The 21614-nt window shown below is 36.9% G+C and overlaps 1 protein-coding gene across 1 annotated transcript in view; it reads right to left on the reverse strand.

The window, feature by feature from the left end:
• Positions 1–212: 212 nt before the first annotated feature.
• The window catches only part of cv-d (vitellogenin-like lipoprotein), a 28592-nt gene continuing 7190 nt past the window's right edge, over positions 213–21614 (reverse strand). The window contains exons 5-29 of the mRNA XM_085200335.1: positions 16114–16236; positions 15781–15921; positions 15471–15592; positions 15031–15187; positions 14760–14854; positions 13909–14077; positions 13424–13670; positions 13017–13180; positions 12365–12585; positions 11869–12061; positions 10973–11110; positions 10417–10510; positions 9279–9380; positions 8158–8272; positions 7742–7885; positions 7332–7452; positions 6792–6886; positions 5963–6169; positions 4953–5094; positions 4317–4547; positions 3876–3986; positions 3127–3253; positions 2661–2775; positions 2170–2265; positions 213–1234 (exon numbers count right to left, since the gene is read on the reverse strand). Of these exons, the coding sequence (XP_085056461.1) occupies positions 1078–1234; positions 2170–2265; positions 2661–2775; positions 3127–3253; positions 3876–3986; positions 4317–4547; positions 4953–5094; positions 5963–6169; positions 6792–6886; positions 7332–7452; positions 7742–7885; positions 8158–8272; positions 9279–9380; positions 10417–10510; positions 10973–11110; positions 11869–12061; positions 12365–12585; positions 13017–13180; positions 13424–13670; positions 13909–14077; positions 14760–14854; positions 15031–15187; positions 15471–15592; positions 15781–15921; positions 16114–16236 (3627 nt within the window). The 3' untranslated portion in view covers positions 213–1077. The remainder of the gene's footprint in view (positions 1235–2169; positions 2266–2660; positions 2776–3126; positions 3254–3875; positions 3987–4316; positions 4548–4952; positions 5095–5962; positions 6170–6791; positions 6887–7331; positions 7453–7741; positions 7886–8157; positions 8273–9278; positions 9381–10416; positions 10511–10972; positions 11111–11868; positions 12062–12364; positions 12586–13016; positions 13181–13423; positions 13671–13908; positions 14078–14759; positions 14855–15030; positions 15188–15470; positions 15593–15780; positions 15922–16113; positions 16237–21614) is intronic.

Here is a 21614-nt window from a genome sequence, read left to right on the forward strand (position 1 = left end):
ATATACATAACAGTGATATAACACTAGGTTTCTTCTACCTACCCTGCAATATGGGAGATACAGCGTGATGTAAAATCCTTAAATAAATATACACATTGTATTTTACAAAAATTAAAAATGCGAGATACAGCATGAAGCTAAAAAGAAATATTTTTTTATAAAATGTTTATTTACATAAAATGCCTTATGCTATCGAGTTATTGACACAATAGTTATTTATATATTATTATATATTTCGATACTAGTAGTTGTATAAATATATAACTTCTTCGGCGGTGGTGAGTTGCCGGTAGGACTGGCACTACTGATATTCTTATTTAACTTCACGATTTGAAGGTTTTTAATATAGCCTAATTGAATAAAAAATATTTAAATCATATAATTTAAAGTGTAACTCCACACTAAACTAAGAAAAATGTTTAAAAACAATATATAAAAATTTGAACGTAGTTCTAACCTGCGCCCCTCGTCTACTGCCCATTTCTTCGCCACTAAACCATACAAGCAACGTCGAAATTCTTTTACACAATTTACTTACGATGTTAAAACATCTCTGTAGGATTTTGACAAATTATCACTACACGTAGTATTACTGATAATGATAATTTCGTAGTACAATTATATAAATCACACTGACAACGATCGCGCGGGTTCGCCCGCTTAAAAATTATTATCATATTATAGCCAAATTATACCTGTAGCCTATGTGTTATTCCGGTGTATTAGCTAGGTTACTGTAAACTTTCATCTAAATCTATTCGATAGTTTTTGAGTAAGAGTGGAACAAACAATCATCCTCAGAAATTTTCGTACTTATAATTTTAGTAGGATAGAAATTAGTAGGTAGATAGAACTATTTGTTTTTAATGCTTTAGTCCTTGGTTTTCCTCCATAAACTATAAATTCAATAATATCTATGTTATAATTTATTTCTTTACAATTAATGTAAATATTCCATTAAATTCTTAATGCTAAATAAAAATAACCATTATATAAATAAATGGCAACTCCATCGATATTTTCGCTATTAATAAAAAGAGAGAGAACCATCTCTATTCTTTGCTATCCCATACAAGATCAGCAAGTATTGTACTTGTTGTCGCCAGCACATTCTCCACAGACAGACGGCATGTACGATGACGGTATGAGTAGAACGGTTTCGTTAAAACGCTTGTAAATGACCACTCCCGTTGCATCCGACTGTACTTTGAGACCGGCTGCGATTGGTAGAATTCTGGAAATATATAAGATTGATTTTAGTTCGACTCTCATTCGAAGAAGTAAAATATTTAATATTTTTATTTTTTCGCTCTGGTACCAAGGCAAAGTGCGTCGTTAAGTTCCGCCACTCTAAAAGCAACGCCTCGAGAATGCGGCGGTTCGGAGGTACCTCTGCTATGCTACCCTGCTATGTGCCTTATTGAGGTCCGTCAATCAAAACGGGATGTCTTGAATACGGACGGAGAGTCGCTTTCTTCGACTCTTAACACTATACTTATTGGCATATCTCAGTAAATACGCGACGTCCAGGCAAAAAAATATAATGTACAAATAAATTTTACTTGAAATGTATCTACTTAATGAGCACTGTAAAAAAATAATCTGTGTATTTAATTCATAAGCATCTCGCTTTAAATCGCAAGTGGCAAGATGGCCTCACAGAGTTCGTGTTTGTTAGCTTCACGCTTTATCCTGCATATAGCAGGGCAGGCAGATCGAACCTGGGAACCTAGTATTAAGATACTCCTCAATAAGATACTTTCGTTCCCCACTTTCGGCAGAATTCATGTTACCCAAAATATTTTTCAGAATCAAACCTTCACCAGTTCAAGAAAATAATCCGTTAAATAAAGTTATATTAATACCATCAATCACTGTCAGTGGTGTGAACGAATCAATTTCCTTTTTAAGTAATATTTAATATTTAGTTCTCCTTTTTGAATGTTCATTCATCGGCTACTTAGTTAGTGTTTTCCTAGCTTCACTTTTATGTACGCGAAGGAAATCTAGTGTTAAGACACTCCGTTTTCGAGCCCAATTTTCAAGGCATTGGGTCTTGAGTGCGTTGAACGCGTTGTGTGGCTTAGCTCAACGCCGCGCCTTGTCTCCACTACCGCTAATAATTAATCTACGTTAATTTATAAACGATTAAATATTAGAAGTACTTACGGAGAATTTTTAATGATATCACTAGTGGTATTGTACAAGTTGCGGTCACCGTCATACATCTTGATGCCGCCATCTTGTAGACGAGTGATCACGAAACTGAAACAAAATGGCGTTAAATTAAAATTATTTTATATATTTTTTTAATATTTAAAGAGTTGTTGATTTCGTTACATAATATACAATATTAAAACCCACAACTGCCATGTCAAGATATCCTTCAATTGCGGTATCATAGCATCAATAAAATTATAAATAAATTCACGCTTCTACAGGATAAGCACACGAAACCTCATGTTAAGACACCCCGCTCCCAACTTTTCGCTCAACTTAAGTGACAATGCGTGTTGAATGGCGGAACTCAACGCCGCGCTTTATTTTGTCACCAGAGCAAGGTAATAAAAATAATTAATTCCACAGAATGGGAATCAAACTCACAACCGTTGGGCTTACGATAGCACAAATTATTAATTACAGCTATTTTGTTGTTATACCTGGGGGTCTCAGAGCAATCAGCCAGCACTAAACTCTCTGAACATGGCGACGAGTTCAACTGCTCGACATTCCCAGATAGTGTCTGTACCGTCGATTCCTGCAGACGACATTCACCTGTAAAAAAAACCAAATACAAAAATGAGAAAATACAAAAAATGAATAAAAAAAACAAAAATGAGAAGCCATCAAAAAATGTACTTTTTTTTAGCTTCAAGCTGTATCTCGCACATAGCGTGGTAGGCAATGGAAATAATTTAAATATATACGAGTATCACCTCCCCCGATCGAAGTTTATATTTTCAGAATATGATGAATGTAGGCTAGTTTGAGGCCAATCGTGGTGCAGTACACAAGTATAAGCGTGCGAATGTAAATGTGACAGGTTGTGGGCTCGATTCCAAGTCGAGGAAATAAAATATTTTATATATCCACTTCCTCGATCTGATAAAAAAAATGTTTACTTACGATAGACTCCGAATCGTTTCATCAGCTGCATCGCTGTCCAGCTGTCTAAGAGCCACGCGAAGCTATCCGACTCGAATTGTATTTCTGCACCTTTATTTACTCTTATAGAAGCTATACCATCTGCTTCCTGCGAAAAAACAATAAGATAAGAAAAAAATAGCTTCACGCTATATCTCGCATTTAGTAGGGTAGGAAGACAGCGCCTAGCGTTAAGAGACTCCGTTCTCCCCGCACAGCCCAATTTTTTTTAGACTTAATGTGTTGAGTGTCCCAACGCCGGATACTGTCTTGTTACTAGAGCGAGGAAATGTAAGTAATTCATTCTCCCGAATGGGATAAGAATAAAAAATATATAAGAAACAATGATTTTATTCATTATTTAAGTTTTCTTAATACCTGGAAACTATTAAAAGACATTATGTGACACCGAAGCACCTCTTTGAGACATATTTCATCATTGTCTCATTGTCCCCGGCCCCTAAGGCCCCGAACACACTGACTAGATAAGTATAAAATTAAATTTAAATTACTAACTTAACCCAACGTTGCTCTACACTCCGATACAATGGGTTACATCGCCACGGTTAGCGTCATTTAATATAACCTATTGCCTTTTCCGATAAAAGAACAAGTAGATCAGTGCTTTCAACCAATCCAAATCTTCAGCTTTTAAATTAGTATAAATACATTTGTGCAATACTCGTACATTCCTCTTCCAATATAATAACTGCAATTAAATTTTATTTTACCTGAATAACAGCAGTTGTATTGATAGTATCCTTATCCAGACTGCCTAACAATTGAGCCACAGGGGTGCCCGCGCCGAGTCCCAATACTGACAGTAAGTCAAATTGATGAAGCTGAAAACAAAAACCAGTCAAGTGTGAGTCGGACTTGCCAACCGAGGCTAGAGGGTAGTACAAGTGATAAAAGTTAACAGACTTAAGTTTTCGGGAATATCTAGTCCCGGGGTTAATCCACTAGATTATGTTTTATAGTCGATTTTAGATAGTCGAGCTTCCTCTAAACGATAACTGGTGTCAACCCGTAAAGGACTGTATTGCAGCCAATGGAGACCACTTTGAATAAACTGTATATATTTTTAAGATTTTATATTAATATATAATTATATATTTTTCTTAAATATTGTAATAATATTTATGGTAAAACTAGGTACAAAATTTTCTCACCTTTTCTCCTTTAATTTCAAATTCAACATATCGTTCTATATTTCCGTAAACATTTTTCGGAGTGCCTCTGTATTCCATAGTTATTTTGCTAACATTATCATTGTTATAACAGGTTTGGTAAGCGTTGGACGTGTGGTAGGTTAGGGTGGTGTGTCCGTGGTACGATGCCGGATGCGTGGTCAGATCTTGATCGGCCGGAGCATGGCTTATGTCTTGTTCGAAGTAGCAGAGCTGAAATTTCAGATTTGTAATTAAAGAAAGTAAAAACCACACTGAAGTGTAGAAACACTAAATGATGAAATTAATGTAAAATGTTCACAGAACTATAAATTATGTAAACCTAAACTCGACTGGTTTACCCATAGATTTCTGACTTCATCATAAGATCAGACCAATTTTTACTTGAGCTTTGCGCTTTGCCTTGTAAACTAAAACATTTCATTTCCTCGAATGGGTATCGAACCCACAAACTGTCGCCTCTACAGTCTTAAATAAAAATGATATAATTATTTATTACTAGTGTTACTAGTAGTTACAAATCGACCTAACAAAAGCTTGTTAAAAATGGTCTCAATTAAATTATGGTTATTTTTACCTTTACATTCTATTATTGAGGTAAAAATGACCTACACTTACCCTCCAATATTTCTTATTAGTATCAAACACGTACGGCTGCTCCACATACAAGAACCACTCCACAGAAACATTTCTTCCGGCGCAGTTTATTTTACTATTCGAGTCTATTTTTAAGAATATATCTTGATTCTTCTCGTTGATGCTGAAATTAAGTACAAATGTAGTTTTTAAGCTTTACGCTATATCTCGTATATAACAGAGGGAACCTAATGTTAAGAACCTTCTTTCCCCACGCATCGCCGAATTTTCGAGACATTCCGTGTTGTAGATCGGCACTCAGACTTGGAAATTTACTTCTTTCTTCTTCTTTTATTTCGTATATAATCGATATATTACAGTTATTTTCACCCTGTCTGGCAACTCCTTTCGAAGTCGGTTAAAAGAATATTTTTTGTACAACAGACAATTCTCGTGGGATAACTCCTGCGTTAAACTTTTTATTGATTCTCAAGCCAAAGTCGTTGTTCAACATTTTTACGTTTAAATTTTTCCACTTTCCATTAAAAAAGTGTTGTAATTTTATCTTGCAAAAATTAAAACTCTCACGGGATAGAAGTAATTGGATTGCTAGTTGTTATTGACTAAAACAGGTAGAAAATTAGCTTTATATTGTAGTTTATTCGTTGAAATGTAGAATTATTAATAGGTTAACCGCAAATATCCTATTAATTTTGATTCCCTTTATAATGTCGAAATACGCATTTTTTACGATAAAAACGGCCATACCATATTTCTAAGTAAACATAGAAATATGTTTTTCATCAGGAAATCATGAGGCCGTAGATCTAAGTATATGGTTTGAATTTCAACCCGATATCTCCAAGCGTCCCTGAGATAAAGGGTCTTGACAGCAGACAAACAGACAGACAGACAAACGGACAACAGAGTAACCTTGTACGGACCTAAGTACGGAACCCTAAAAAGATCAAGTAGTTCCGGACCTTAATGTGTTCAACCAAACTCTCCACTTTTATAATATTAAGTATAGACAACAAAGCATAAACACTCACCCATAATAACTCAAAGTGAAATCAAAGTTAATCTCGACTCTGTCCACTCGTTCGAAAGCCACTATATCTCCTAAACTGACACTGACGTGTATCACCTCGTCCCTGCCCGCGTTCTGGGTGGGCCTGGATGGAGGTATGATGACTCCACAGCCTGGCGATGAGGTGAACCGTTGTATGGAATTCAATATTGATTGAGTTGGTAATATACTGTAATTGTAGAGGAATTTATATATTAATATAAGTTTGTTTTAGATTTATTATTAAAGTTAAAGAAGTCAATCAAAAATAAAGTAAATTTGAAAAAAAACAGCTTTACGCTTTGTACAGAAACTAAAAAATGTAATAATCCCCCGGATAGGAATCGAAGCAACAATCGTCATGTTAACAGTCAAACGCCTTACCACAGCCACCACGCCTTACAATGGCCTCGAGTAAAAATAGCTAATTTATAAGAATACGAGTTATTGTTTCTGTACATCGATAAACCAATATTAAATTTCTTTTGTACCAAGAATTGAACTGAAACTTTCCAGACGTATCACAATTCACAAAAAAAATATATTAAAAATGTACTTAGTTTCTCTAAAGGTCGTCGACAGACTCAAAACGCGACGGTTGTGGGTTTGATTCTCAATCGAGGAAATAAATTATTTTAATTTCTTCACTGTGTTAACAAGACAGCGCGGCGTTGACTTCCGCTCAACATATTATGTCTCAAAAATTAGGTGGTGCGTGAGGAACAGAGCGTGTTAATATTAAGTTCCCGCTGCCTATCCTGCTATATGAGGGATACAACGTGATAATAATTAATACTTATTCTGATACTTACTCATAGCTGACAAATTTGGACATTATATATTTTTCAATGACTTCTGCACCTGATGTTTTACGGTCACAATCGAAGAATATACCGTTATCATCTACCTGCATATTTAAAACAAAAAGATAAATTAATATTTTGTACAAAAAAGTATTGATTGGAGAGTCCTGGGGAGTACTAAAAGCGGATTTCTCATAATTCCAACCGAATCGGTAAAAATGAATGAACTAGAAAATTACGTCATACAATCCACGCAAAAAAAGATAAAGTGTTAAGCCACAACAAGGAAGGTAAAAGCGTTTAGGCGGTATTCAAGAGGCGCGGGTTCCGTTCCCGCTATGTCACGGTGTAAATGTTGCTATGTCTTAAATATTAATCTATTAATATATAATATATATATATTTATAATGGTAGAAAGACAGAGCGCGGCGTTATGTTCTGCCACTCAACACACAATGTCTGATGTATTAAGACGAAAATGGGGAGTATCTCACTACTAGCGTCCCTGCTCAACGCAGGATACAGCTTGAAGCACAAAAAATAACTTACATCAGCAGTGCCCGTTTCCACGGTATAAACATTTGACTTTTGATTCGATAAAGTTTGGATTTGAACGTGTGAATGTATAGCCATTCCCGCGTGTTGGGCAAATGGGTTCAACCAGGTCAGCCTGAAAAATAAAACTCATAAATTAGGTATTTTATTGTTAAAACGAGGAGGTACGCAGAAACCTTAGCTTTTGGCGCTTCGTTCTCTCTAACGTGGCTAGGAATAAAGTTTGAAGTAAAAAAGAATCATTCCACATTAAGAATAGAGCTATTAGTCAATGTATAAAAATTTAAACGATGCCTTAATGGTAGATGGCGCGAGTTCGAGTCCGTTCAAATACTAGTAGGATTTTTTTTTAAATTAATTTAAAAATTAAAAATCATCTCCAAAATTTAGTTAATTTAACTTACGCAACAGCTTTAGCGTTAGGTTCCATAGTCACGTTGAACTTGATAGGTATCTGCACCACAATAGATCTTTGCAGCCGGACTATGTGCAGGGACCGCAACAGTGGTGCTGCTGTTGATAGAGATGTCACTGCTGTACCTTGATACCTGAAATACATCCGCTTATCAGTGATTTCACTGTGTTCCATTGGGATTGAAGTTTCTTTAGCTCTTTAAAAAATAAAAAAAACAATAAAAGAATAGGTAAATATGTAATAAGACGCTGTCTGTGGTGGAGCAGGTACGGTGTCATTTTTGGTCGTGAATTGCAATTTCTTTGAAGAGAATATTAATAGAATATTTTTTTTCCAAGAAGATCTGAAGTAACATGGACTAAGTAAGAAGCGAGAAGGATAGATTAATAAGTAACAATATTTTACCGGATATGCAAATCATTTTCCCAATCCAAAGCATAATTTGTATCTGCTGGAGCTGTCAGGTTACCTCTGACCGAAGTGAAGGTGACTATTGATGATTGCAGACGTATTGGTGTACCTGTGACATAAACAAGTAGTTAATATTTTAAAGAACCATAAGGCCAGTCGTAGCGCAGGGCGACAGGCGTGCCATTGTACATGCGAATGGTTGTGGGTTCGATTTCCATTCAAGGAAATGAAATATGTATGTATGTATTTTCATTTTCTTTTGGTAACGAAACAAAATTGTGGGGTTCAGTTCCGCCATTCATCACGCAATGCCTACAGAATTTGGTGGTGAAATTGGTGTTTTAATGACGACAGAGTGTCATAAGACTAGGTTCCTAGAGACTCTGAGCTAGGGTTAATTAGGGTTAGGCTAAGTGCGAGATATGGTTAATTAGGGTTAGGCTAAGTGCGAGATACAGCAAGAAGCTCAAAAAAACATCTAAAATCGCCCCGTCTTTGGTATTCTTGACTTTTAACTAATATAATATGGATGTATTATATATGTATATATGTTTAACTCGGTCTATTAAAAACCATATTAAAATCCGTTAAAAGATTTAAATGAATATTGGTGGAAAGCTACTTTGTTTTATACATCTTTCAGGCGCAGTATAATTTAAGACACTTTTAAAACAGTCCCAGTCTACATTAATCTTTATATCCCACCTGTAAAATTTTAAATGGTTATTAGCATTTTCATTATTGAGCAGTCCCTATTACACTTAACTGGTTAAAATACTGAGGTTTATTATAAAAGGACATTGGTTCGAATTTGATTTCAATTGTATCTAAAAGTTTACTAAAACTATAAAAAGAACTTATTTTCTTAAAAAACTATTGTAACCTTCAAACTGTTATATCTTCGTCGCTAAGAGATATTAAATTTCATAGCTTTACTACATATGCGTCACAGAGTTTCATTCCTCACCTTCGGGCTTCATCATCACACCAGCTTGGTGGTACCTCATGAGAAGGAACATTTCCTGGATTCATCTATAGTTAGTTACAGGTCGACCTAATTAAAGTGTGTTCAAAACAATAAGAATTCTTTGTAAAATTATATAAAATTAGTTTACCTAGTTCAGAGGGTAGATGCACATCCATTTGAACAGGATAGTACGCCATCTGTTGATTTATATGACTGCCAAATCTAAGGAACTCCATTATGGACTTTGTCACTGCAATATAAATAGTAATTACACATACATATGAATTATACTTAACCATAACATAAGGCTAACATGATGGATGTGGGTTCGATTCTTACTAGGAGAAAGATTATAATATTTAAATTACTTTAACTAACTGCATAACTATAGATTAACCTCTTCTAAAACCATACTGATAACTCGAATCTAAATAGTTTAGAAATCTCGAATTCGTAAACTCGAAGATTAGATTATTTCACACATAAAGAAGAAAAGCACTTTTTTTACAAAATGTATAAAAATAAATATATAATATTCTTTATTGCACAAAATATACATAAGAAAACAATAAAATACATTTAGTTCGCAAAGGTGGACTTATCTCTATAAGAGATCTCTTCCAGGCAACAAGTGGAAGTGGATGAGTTACAAGTAGCGGGTGAGATCATAGTACAATTAAGTTATTACTTTAAACATTTAGTTAATTTAGCACAAACAAAACAAAATACACATATTATATTACAATATATAAATACATAATTAAAACAAATATATATGTCGATATACATATACATACTATATAAAATATATAGTTTCATACATACACATATATATACATATAGTTGTATAATAAATATATAAAAAAAATAAAAAAGAAATATATAGATATATGAAATGAAAATGTGGAAGTAATTACAATATGAAGTTTACGAGTTTAAGGTTGCGAGCAGATATTTTTTAAGTTGGGATTTAAAGGACATTATAGATGGACTTAAACATAAATAAAATAACTTAAAAATAAATTAAAAATAAATAAAGATAAAACTTATATAGGTGCGTGTATAAGAATTTTGACGTAAATTGAAAAGACCTATGGCTTAACAGTCAGTGGGACTATAAACAAGAGGTGTAGGTTCAAATTGAATAAACGTAGCACATTCAATTTTTTATCTGAAGTAATATATTTTATTTCTTTTACATTTTTCTACTTAACTTAAAATAGTTCTAGAATATTTTTACCAAACAACCTAATAGTAAAAAATATAGCAATATAAGAGAAACCTACGATCGCGTCCATTCCAGCTGTCAAACCGTGACTGATTGACGTGACTCGCGAACACGGTTTTGTCATGAATCTTTATCACAATGTCGATGTGTACCTGAAAAATATATTTTAAATATTCACATACATACAAACATACATATTTATTGTTACAGTAGCGGTTTGTATATGGACAGAATAAAGCTGTAATCGCGACAGTTGCGGGTTCGATTTATACTCGGTAGAATAAATTATTTTCATTCTCTCGCAACTTGCAACTTAAGCGCGACGTTGAGTTCGACCAAAGAACACTTCAGTGTTTTTAGACTAAGTTTCTTATACCCTGCTGTGAGTTCTGCCTGTTATCCCCAGCGGGATAGCCAGTGGCAAAGAGGTACGCAGAGGCCATAGCGTTTGGCGTGATAGCCCGTGATACCGGTAACACGTTACGGTCTCTCTGCATACTTCTTTTGTATCGACAACTGTCATCAACAGTCATAGTAACTTTACTCCAATATTCTTGATACTTTTTTTCGGAGGTCATCCACTCATTCTCATCATTGTCATTTGAAGTTCTTACCTTTTCAGGTGATTTTAAGCTGGACACTTTCAATTTTTCCAAAATTTCCACAAGCCGGTTCACATTCACATTTTTTCTATTCAACTTGTGCATTTTCTTGAACAGATTGGATGATATACCCTCCGCTATGATGTAGACCTGGAATTTTAAAAAGCAAAGAAACTATGTAATTTAATGTCAATTTGATATGTAGCGTAGGCGGTGATGTAGCCAGGACCTGAATATTGGAGCTCTTCAAACGTTTCTAGTAAACCAATCTAGATTAGACGCAATTTATAGCTCCGATCACATTCTATAGCATTTGTATCACTTGGTGTAGAAATGCGTGTTTTTTAGTTATTTTCTTATTTATATATTATTCCATATTTTCTTGTGAAATGGGCAGATAAAACCCATTAGCCTATATAAAACGTATAAATTGTATTCTTTAACAAAACGTAAAAATCATCAATTATATTGGCAAATAAAAGTTTTCGATGAAAACATGGTGACTTGTTAAAATTTAAAGAAATTTTCGTCGAAAATTGAGGCCGTCATAGCAATGGGAAACCGCCAAACTGAACACTACGATCAGATCGATATCTACTGCGGTGAATAATTATATTTAATTAATTTTCATTTCTTCGGTAGTGTCGTGGTTGAACTCCGCCACTCAACGAGAACTCAACCTTCTCTCTGCCTACCCTGCTATACGGGGAAAGCCGTGAAGCTGTTTTGTATTTATTAATACATGTTGAGGCCATCGTGGCAAACGCGACGGTAACATATTTTCATTTCCTCGTGAACGGAAATGTCGCAATGAGAACGGAGTGTCTTAACACTAAGTTCCCAGGCCCTCTCTGGCTATCCTGCCATGTGCAGATACAGCGTGAAGCTCAAAATAAAACGTTGCTCACCGAAGCTTGATAAGGTCTTCTGCCACCACTCGCAACGGAAAGCTCAATCAAACTCGGTGCTGGTTCCGCCCCCACACTCAGGATTTGTATCCACGGCCCTAGTTCTCCGTTAGATACTATATAGTTATTGGTGGCCCAGTAGGTGGTGTCTGGGTTCTTGACATCTTGAGCGACGAACGGGATGAAATCGGCTCTGAAAAGTTGAAAAAAAAATCATTTTTCTTACTAACTTTCATTGATAAGCGTTGAAATTTATATAACTTTTCTAGAATATGATAATTTAAAATTGTGTCAGGTTCCAGTACTTAACCTTTTTCTTAATTACGCTTTTTTTTAAGTATAGTAAAACTAGCATTTACTTAGTGTGTGATAAAAAATCAAGCCAAATTTTATATTTATCCCTTAATTATTATTTACGATCTATACAAATGATTGTACTTAAAATCTAGAACCTATCGCTTACAGTTAGAAAATTTATAAAAAAAAACACACTTACACAGTCCTATATCTGCTGAAGAATTTATTAGTTTCCAAATTCTTCACCGTCGTATACCAAAACCTTTGCAGCTCTTTACTGCTACTTGTTGTAATGAAGTTGTGTATAAATAGAAAATCACTCTCTCTTATGCCCGAGGAGAGGATCGCGTGGAGTGACGCGATACGAAGCTGTATATGCTCTTCTTCATCAAGGAGGACTGGTAAAGTTGTTTCAAGTGCCTGTAAACGTAAAATTATATATTGACTACCTTTTAACTCCTGGCTTTGTCGGCGTGCTAGAGTGGCTACAAATACATAACCAAGTTCCCGAAATTTCCCTGACAGATTTAGTAGGTAACATTAGCTTCACCTGTATGCCATACATAGCAGTGTAGACTGAGGTAACCAGGTAACCTAGTGTTAAAACACTCCATTCCCATTAATACACTTCCAGTCCCCACTTTCCGCCGAACTCTAGAGACATTGCGTACGTGGAAATGGATTCCACAACAATCACATTTACAGACGTACGTTTCTGCCCCTGCGATGTAGAATTTGAACTCAACAATCGTTTAAAATTTAATAAAATAATTGAAATCCAACTTGAAAACATAATTCTTTACTGTTGTTTAAAAAATATTTTCTGTACCTTAAACATCCCCATAACTTACCGAATAACCTCGTGACTCCAATCCACAAGCCAATGAAGACCATAACCTCTCGTGGCGATTCCTTGATTTGTCCGCGTAAATAGTACGAATATACGAGTCGGCGGTGTAGCCCAAAGTGCATAAGCCCTGAAGCCAAACCATACGGTCTCGGTATTGAGGACAATCTGGAAAAAATATAATATATATGAATGTTTTCACACATTTAATACATTTTAATGGGGAATAGAGTGTCTTAACACTACTTTCCTCCTGTCTACTCTTCTAAGTCAAAATTTTATCGTAACTTATCTTCTTTTTAGAGTGAAGAAATGAAAATGTATTCCCCTAAGTGGGAATTGAACCCACTGCCGTCGCGTTTACCTCTGCTATTTAGGTCTACAATATGTTAAAATGTATAAAGAACTTACCGCTATACATTCTAAAGTACTTGACAACTATAGTATCCATGTAGTCTTGTTTAACTTTCATAATTTCAGCTGCTTTGGAGACCAGTGTGGCGAAGGACAATATACCAGCATGCCGTATCTCCGCCGGAAAGTCCAGACCTAATTTGGTGAAAGTCTCCAACTCCTCGAGTAGACTTTGACTCAGATTTGCTATGTTGAATGGTAATTTTCTTATGATGGATATGATTGTCGCATCTTCTATTTTCTCCTAAAATTATAACTTTTGGTATGAATGAATATTTTTTTACTTGGCTTTCACATTTTAAAATTATTAAAATTTTTGAAGCTTTAGCTGAGATGATTGTGGGTTCGATTCTTTGGGAAAATAAATTATTTCCTTCTCTTCATTCTGCTACAGGACAAAGTTCGGCGTTAAATTCCGCAAAAACAACAGGCAGAATCAACAATTGCTAAATTTTATGTGGACTTTAAAATAATAAAGGTACCTTCTCTTCAACCACTAAGTACTTGATGAATCGTGCGCACGCGTCACTCCTACCGTGCGGTAACACTTCCAAAAATATATTTCTCGCCGTTTCCAACTCATAGCTCGTACCCAGGACTAGGTCTTCGAAGAGCTTTATTAGATTTGTGTATGACAGTCGAGTTACTAAGCTGAAATAGTGTTTCATTGTGAAATGTATATAAGACAAGATGAAAACTTAGACTATGATACTTTTATTTCTTTTTTTATGGAAAAGACAAAGCAAACGAGCGCACGTGTCACCTGATTGTAGGTGACCACCGCCGCCCACCACCCCCTGCGACACCATAGGAGCTACAGGTGCTTTGGAGACTGTGACATTGGTGAAGGAGATTTAATATTTTCTACGAGTAAAATTTGAGAGTAATAACGGAGTGCTAAGAGCATGTCTGTTTCATTTCTTCCAATTTCCTGAGTATGAAGAAAGTATAATGCTCCACCATTATACGCTAAATGCTACAAGTGCTTTAGGATGTGCTTAGGACTATAAATAATATGAGCCTAGGGGTTTATTAGTAACCCCTAATAAGTTCCAATGTTCAGATCCTGGCCCCATCAACATTATTGTATTATCATCTAAGATACGTACATGTGGTAAGTGTCATAATGATATAATTCTTAGAAAATCAGTTTCTTAGTTTTTATTACCTGATAACAAAGTTACATATTTACAAATGGACCTAAAAAACCGTGTTCAGAATACCAGGTCTACTCATATATTGTGGTATTTCTTCCTGTCTATCCCGCCAGGGATAAAGCGTGAAGCTATGTATGTATGTATATTTGTATGTATAATATATAAAACATACTTACTTTGACAGATCGATAAAGTCCATACTGTGTATAAGAGATGCATTCCTTTCAATGTTGTAAGAATCTATACCTTTGCGTGCAATTTTAAGAAGTACCTGAAGAAATATAATTTGTTTTTATTTTAATTCTAATATCTTTTATATTAAGCTACGACATAGTTACCATAAAATATAGATAATATGTTTTTCCTTCTATTTGATATATGCTTATAAACTCTAGAGTTTAGACTTTTATGAAAGATTTCCCCAATAAAATGTTACTTCTTATGTACCTTGTAAGTCATGTTGGCCAGTTCTGCTTGAGTGATAGTCTGTATGCCTGTGCTCCAGTCGTCAAAGTTGCCGGCCTCGTATTGTATGCCGGTGCGAGTCACGTTCAATTTCTCAACACCGGATGATGGCGAGGCAGTGTCGAAGTAAAGGGATAATCTGATAAATAATAACAAAAATATGGAATGAAAGTAAGATATTTAAGACATTAATGTTGCTGTCATATCATCCCCGCTCTGGTAACTAGACCACTTGCATAATGTTTGAACAATATCCAAGAGATGCAGGTGCGTAGCTTCACGACATTTAAGACACAATTTTAAGACATCATTACTCATTCCCTCCTAACTTTCGAGATATTGCGTGCCGATTGTCAAAACTCAAGGCTGCGGTAATTTTTTATTAATCATTTTCAATTTTAATACAGGTGTGCAGTACTTACTCGGACGACACCGTGAACACGTGTCCATTCACCTTATATTGGAACACTCCGTGCATATCCAGGTTATTCAGTCCTTTTTCGTTTAAATCGTATATTCGTTCAGAAGTTGCTATGCTTTCGGGCTGAAACATTTTTATATATTTTTGATTACTGTACTCAGCAGGGTACTCAAAAGAAACCTAGTGTTAAGACACTATTCTCCAATTTCCTCTCTATTTATACATTGCGTATTAAAAAGGGAGTAAATTAAATTAGCACTATGTTCCCTCTGACTGACAGCGTGAAGTGACAGAAAATCATATATCCTCACCGCTCCTCTTCCATAGTTCTCCCATGGAACAGAGCTCCAACTATTTTGGGCTCCTTGTGAAGCTTTTTGGTAGGATGTGTATTTCCTTATGATATTGTTATGTTCTGTATACACCATCACACAGCTATCGTACAGACATGCCTGTATTGAAGAAAAGACGAAATAATTAATTAAATATGTCAATGCGGTAAGACTACTATCATAATTTTAGTTACGTGGTAATAATTGAATAAAGAAGGTTTTGATTATAATTTTACTGAAGTTTTTTCTAATAGATTTTGCTTCCATAATTTAATTTTAATCTATGATTGTAAAAATTTAAAACTAAATTACCTCTTCATTCGTATAAGAACCGCTCTCTTTCTTCAGCTGAAAATTTATGGCAACCGCTCGTTTGACATTCGTCGCCCACACCGGTTCAGGACCTACATATAATGCATTGATGAAGCCATTTTCCTGTGAAATAAAATAAAATGTATAAAAATCTGCGTAATATAACTGCGTAACCCGAAGGGTAAAACAAATAGGGTCCTATTTGTACCGGACGGGCGGAACTCAAGTGAATGAGCCGCTGACGCCCTGCACACTATAGGTTCCAGATCATGGGAACACGGAGTATGCTGAGACCCCAAGACGTTCTTGTGAGTCGTTCTTGTGAGACGTTCTTGTGAGTCGTTCTTGTGAGACGTTCTTGTGAGACGTTCTTGTGAGACGTTCTTGTGAGACGTTCTTGGGAGTCCTTCTTGTGAGACGTTCTTGTGAGTCGTTCTTGTGAGACGTTCTTGTGAGTCCTTCTTGTGAGACGTTCTTGTGAGACGTTCTTGTGAGACGTTCTTGTGAGACGTTCTTGGGAGTCCTTCTTGTGAGACGTTCTTGTGAGTCCTTCTTGTGAGACGTTCTTGCGAGACGTTCTTGCTATACATTGAAACAAGATACTGAAACAGGATGTTGAAACAGGATATTGAAACAAGATGTTGATCACTGTATAACGGTCGGTGACTGTCGGCTCTATTCGTGTCTTGTTCCGATTCTATCTTCTTCCTGTTGTGCTCACCGTTGATTGCCGACTGTCTCTGTCTCGCCCGACGCGCACCTCCGTTGCGCGGAGCTAAACGGTAACGAGAGCCGCGAGCCACCGAGCCGTTTTATCTTTATTTACAACAATATTTTTACTATGATTATCACACATTTACATTTATATTTTAATAACTAAAAATCGGATGTTTTTACAATTTATACATATTAAAAGAACATAAAAATATCTATCTATCTATGTATAAAACATTATACTATTTAAGTATTATCTATTATTAAATTACGAAAAATGCTGTTACGATGACGAATTTTACATGAGTTTTTACAATGAAAATTCTCTCTAAAATTAATTACACACATTAGGAATATACAAATCTGTTATTTTGTTACAGAAAACTATGACAAACAATAATTAATAATAAAATTTACTATACGGAAGTTACTATTATATAAAAAGCGATTAATGCGGCAAATCATAGTACAACTATACAAATAAGATATAAAGTCGAAAATTATTATCTAAAACGGAACCCAAATCTATTTATATTTATTATTTAATGTAATTACTTATTTACAAAGGAAAAAACACTATTAATTTAGAAAAGACACTAATAATAACATTCAAAATTACGAGAGTGGTATGACGTCACTTTTTGCCAAACTAAACAGTCTCTAACATGTTGTGACGAGTTCACAGCCGATGATGCGCGTCGGTTGTCGCGAACATTTCTCCCGCCGTGCAGAATCAGGTCTCGATGTGATGCTGCATCTTTCCCGCGGTGAGCGACGACGTCTTCTTACTTTGGAAGCGGAACGAGTTTTTTGGTTGGCCTTTTCAGAAGACCACCCTTAGTGCGTACTTCAACTATTCGCACTTGTCCATCTGCACCTGGATATACTTTTTCTATGCGTCCTCTTGGCCACGTATTTCTTGGAAGTTGTGAGTCGGCTATAAGTACCGGGTCACCTATTTCATAAGTAGGGCCTCGACCATGAGGCTCCCGCCGGTGTTGAAGTTCAGGGAGATATTCGCGAACCCAGCGTCTCCAAAACATGTCCGCTAATATCTGTGAGCGTCTCCACTGCTTTTTGCTATCGATGTCGTCCTCACTAAATGTGCCAGGTACAGGTAGACGAGCTGAACCCCCAAGTAAAAAGTGATTGGGTGTTATAGATTCTTCGTCGTCATTGTTTACAGAAACATGTGTGAGGGGACGACTATTCACAGTATATTCTACTTCGCAGAGTAATGTAGCCAAAATTTCTTCTCGGGGGTATCTCTCACGAAGAATAGTGTATAGAGCTGTTTTCACGCAGCGAACAAGACGTTCCCATGCGCCTCCCATGAATGGTGCAGATGGTGTTATGAAACGCCATGCGATGCCTCGACGACTGGCTTCTTCTTTGAATGCTTCTCGAAGTTCTTTGTCTGCTCCATGCATGTTTGTACCATTATCTGAGTAAATTTCGGAAGGACATCCTCGACGTGCAGCGAATCTTCGCAATGCAAGTATGGCAGAGTCTGCGCTTAGGCTGGCGGCGATTTCCAGGTGAACTGCTCTAGTGGTAAGACACGTGAAGAGTGCGACGTAACGTTTCACGTGTTGTCTGCCGACGACTACTGTGAGAGGGCCAAAATAATCTAAGCCGGTGTATGTAAATGGTCTTCGATGATGAGCGAGACGGGATTTAGGATGATCACCCGTAGAAGGCTGTGGGGGTTGTGCCTTGCGAATACGACACTTGAGGCACTGATGAACTATCCTTTTCACGGTGGGACGAAGACGAATTACCCAAAAATGTTGACGTACTTCATTTACTATTATTTCGGTGCTGCTGTGGTGAAGACAACGGTGGGTCCAATCAATATATAACTGTGTGATGTAGTTATCTCCATCTAAGACTTGTGGTTTCTTTGTTTCGTCTTTTATTCCCTCGGCGGCGGCTATACGGCTGCGAAGAACGACAATGTCATCTCGGAGTTCTACGGGTAATGAATGAAGGCGACTTTGTTTGGCAATAGTCCTGTTGTGTCTTAAGTCTGTGATATCTTCATTGAAAGATTCTTCTTGAGATGTTCGGATGAGAAGATTTTCTGCTTTTGTAATGTACTTCGAATCCAATATCAGAAAATTGTTGGAATCCATAGATTTCTTGCTATGTAGAGTAGTAGATTTCTTTTGCAATGTTTCTCTTCGTTTGTTCCACGTAGGATCTGATTCCATATTTCTACGTGTTCGCTTATAAAAGATCTTCTCTTTTTTATTTCTGCAAATATCTAAAAATTGCAAGACTCTAGCTGTGGCACGAAGTAGTCGCTCCCATTTTGAGAAGCGTTGTGGATCAGGAATTGCTTCACGTAATTTTGTCTTCAGCTGGAGTTCTTTAACGGTAAAAGTATGTTCTTCACCAGTATTATTTGACACGACCGGTTTTTCGATAGGCCAGGTACTCGGATTTTCTTTCAAGAAGGCAGGCCCGTGATACCATTCATGATCAGCTCCAAAATCAGATGGTACTTCTCTGGTGGCTATATCGGCGACATTGAGCTTAGAAGGTACCCAACGCCATTCTTCAACTTTGGTATATTCTTCAATGGCTGCTAGTCTATGTGCGACAAATGGCTTATAAGACCTGGCTCCATTTCTTATCCACGTCAGAACTGTCTTACTGTCTGTCCAAAAGATTTTGCATTCCGGCGCAATACGATGTTCTTTTATGACAGCTTCTGCTATGCGAACTCCCATGACGGCTGCTTGTAGTTCTAAACGAGGAATTGACATAACCTTGAGCGGGGCTACTTTCGCTTTAGCCATGATCATGTTGACTTGGACTTTTCCATCCGGAGCAACCACCCTCCAGTAGGCAGCTGCTGCGTAGGCTGTTTCACTGGCGTCGCTGAATATATGTAGTTGTACAGATGTGGCATCACTATAACCAGAGTAGCATCGAGGTAAGCTCACATTTTTCAATTTCTGAAGGTGTAGCATCCATTCTGCCCACTGCTTGGAAAGATCTTCATCCAGATGTTGATCCCAATCTATAATTCTTCGCCAAGATTCTTGAAGAATTTGTTTAGCACGAATAGTAACGGGTGAAGCGAAACCAAGTGGGTCATAGAGTGACATAACTATCTTCAGAGCTTCTCTCTTCGTAGGAGCTGTTTTCTTTAATAAACTGGGCGGTAATCTTGCTAGTTTTAAATTGAATCGTAATTCATCGGTTGACGGTCTCCACATTAAACCCAAAATCTTTTCTTCTTTGGTACCCAGGTTAATAGTTTCTGTCATATTTGATTGTTTTTCAAGTTCATTTATTATTTTCGGGATATTTGAAACCCACTTGCAGAGTTTGAAACAAGCTTCTCCGTGGATATGTTGGACCTTTTTGGAAGTTTCTATAGCTTCTTCTATACTTCGGAAACTGTCTAGGTAGTCATCCATATAGTGGTTGTGGATGATAGCTTCCACTGCTTCTGGATGCGTGTCGATGTACCTTTTTGCGTTCCAATCTTTAGCGAATATCGCGGTGCATGGTGAACTCGCAGCTCCAAATATAAGCGACGTCATGCGATATTCTTCAGGAGTTCCCTCCCGCCGGTGTCCTCTCCACAGGTAGCGAAGGGCATCCCTATCTTGAGGTCTTACTTTGACTTGCATAAACATTTCGGCTATGTCGGCTGATACAGCGAAAGCATGACGGCGAAATCTCATCATGACTCCAGGAAGCGATTGAAGAAGGTCTGGTCCAGTCAAGAGGAAATCGTTTAGTGACATACCTTTGGTTTTAGCAGCGGCGTCGTGAACAATGCGAAGCTTCTCTGGTTTAGCCGGGTTTTGCACGTCGAAGTGTGGCAGGTACCATGTTCTGCCTGGAGAGATACTTTTAGGTGCCACCTCAGCGTAGCCCTTCTGGACGAGTGATTCCATTTGTTCGGTGTATCTCCTTTTCAGTTCAGGATCACGATCAATTTTTCTCTCTATTGATATGAGCCTCTTCAGCGCCGACTCATAATTATTAACCATGATGCTGTTCTCTGATTTCCATAAAAGTGTGGTTTCAACATGCCCATCTTGTAAACGGTGTGTGTGTTTCTTCAAAATGTTTTCAGCCTTTATTTCTGGATCAGAGTCTGGCCGACGCGGATTAATGATAAGAGATTCCAAGGCAAAGTAATCTCTCAGTTGTTCATCCATTCTATCTTCAATAGCAGTAACTTGATTGACGAAATGGATTTTCTGACCCAATGTCCTATTGTGCGCACCATGGAGCACCCATCCGAGCGACGTCAGTGAAGCGATTGGTTGGTTCTTCGGTCCTATACGGACATCTTCGGCGAGTAGTAAATTCCAATTGTCTTGACCAATTAGAATTTTAGGCGTGGCTGAGTCGTAGGTGAGCTGGTTCTTCAAATCTATTAGATGATCGCAGGCAGCTAAGTCTTCTTCACGAATTGTTTGCGGGGAAAGATTAAGATGCGGAACGGTACGAGCTGTAAAGCTAATCTTCTTTTTCTGTGAATTAGCAAGTGTCACGGTAACACGCCTTGATCCCGGCGTTTCAATAACTATATCCCCGATTGCTTCCATCTTTAAAGGATCCAGCCGTCCCTCAGCACCGACTTCGTTTGCCAAAGCTTCATCTATGAGAGATACAGTTGATCCGTCGTCTAATAGAGCGTATGCAGAGGTTTCTCCCGCCGGTCCATGAACTCTGACTGGTATGATTTTAAGGTAAGCATGCGCCTTTGATGGTATCCATGCGTTGGCCACGGTTTCTTTTTCTTCTTGTTGATTTCG

Source organism: Heliconius melpomene, chromosome 17 (genome assembly GCF_056956725.1).
Source record: "Heliconius melpomene rosina isolate 202511_hmr_F chromosome 17, ASM5695672v1, whole genome shotgun sequence".
Lineage (NCBI taxonomy): Eukaryota > Metazoa > Arthropoda > Insecta > Lepidoptera > Nymphalidae > Heliconius > Heliconius melpomene.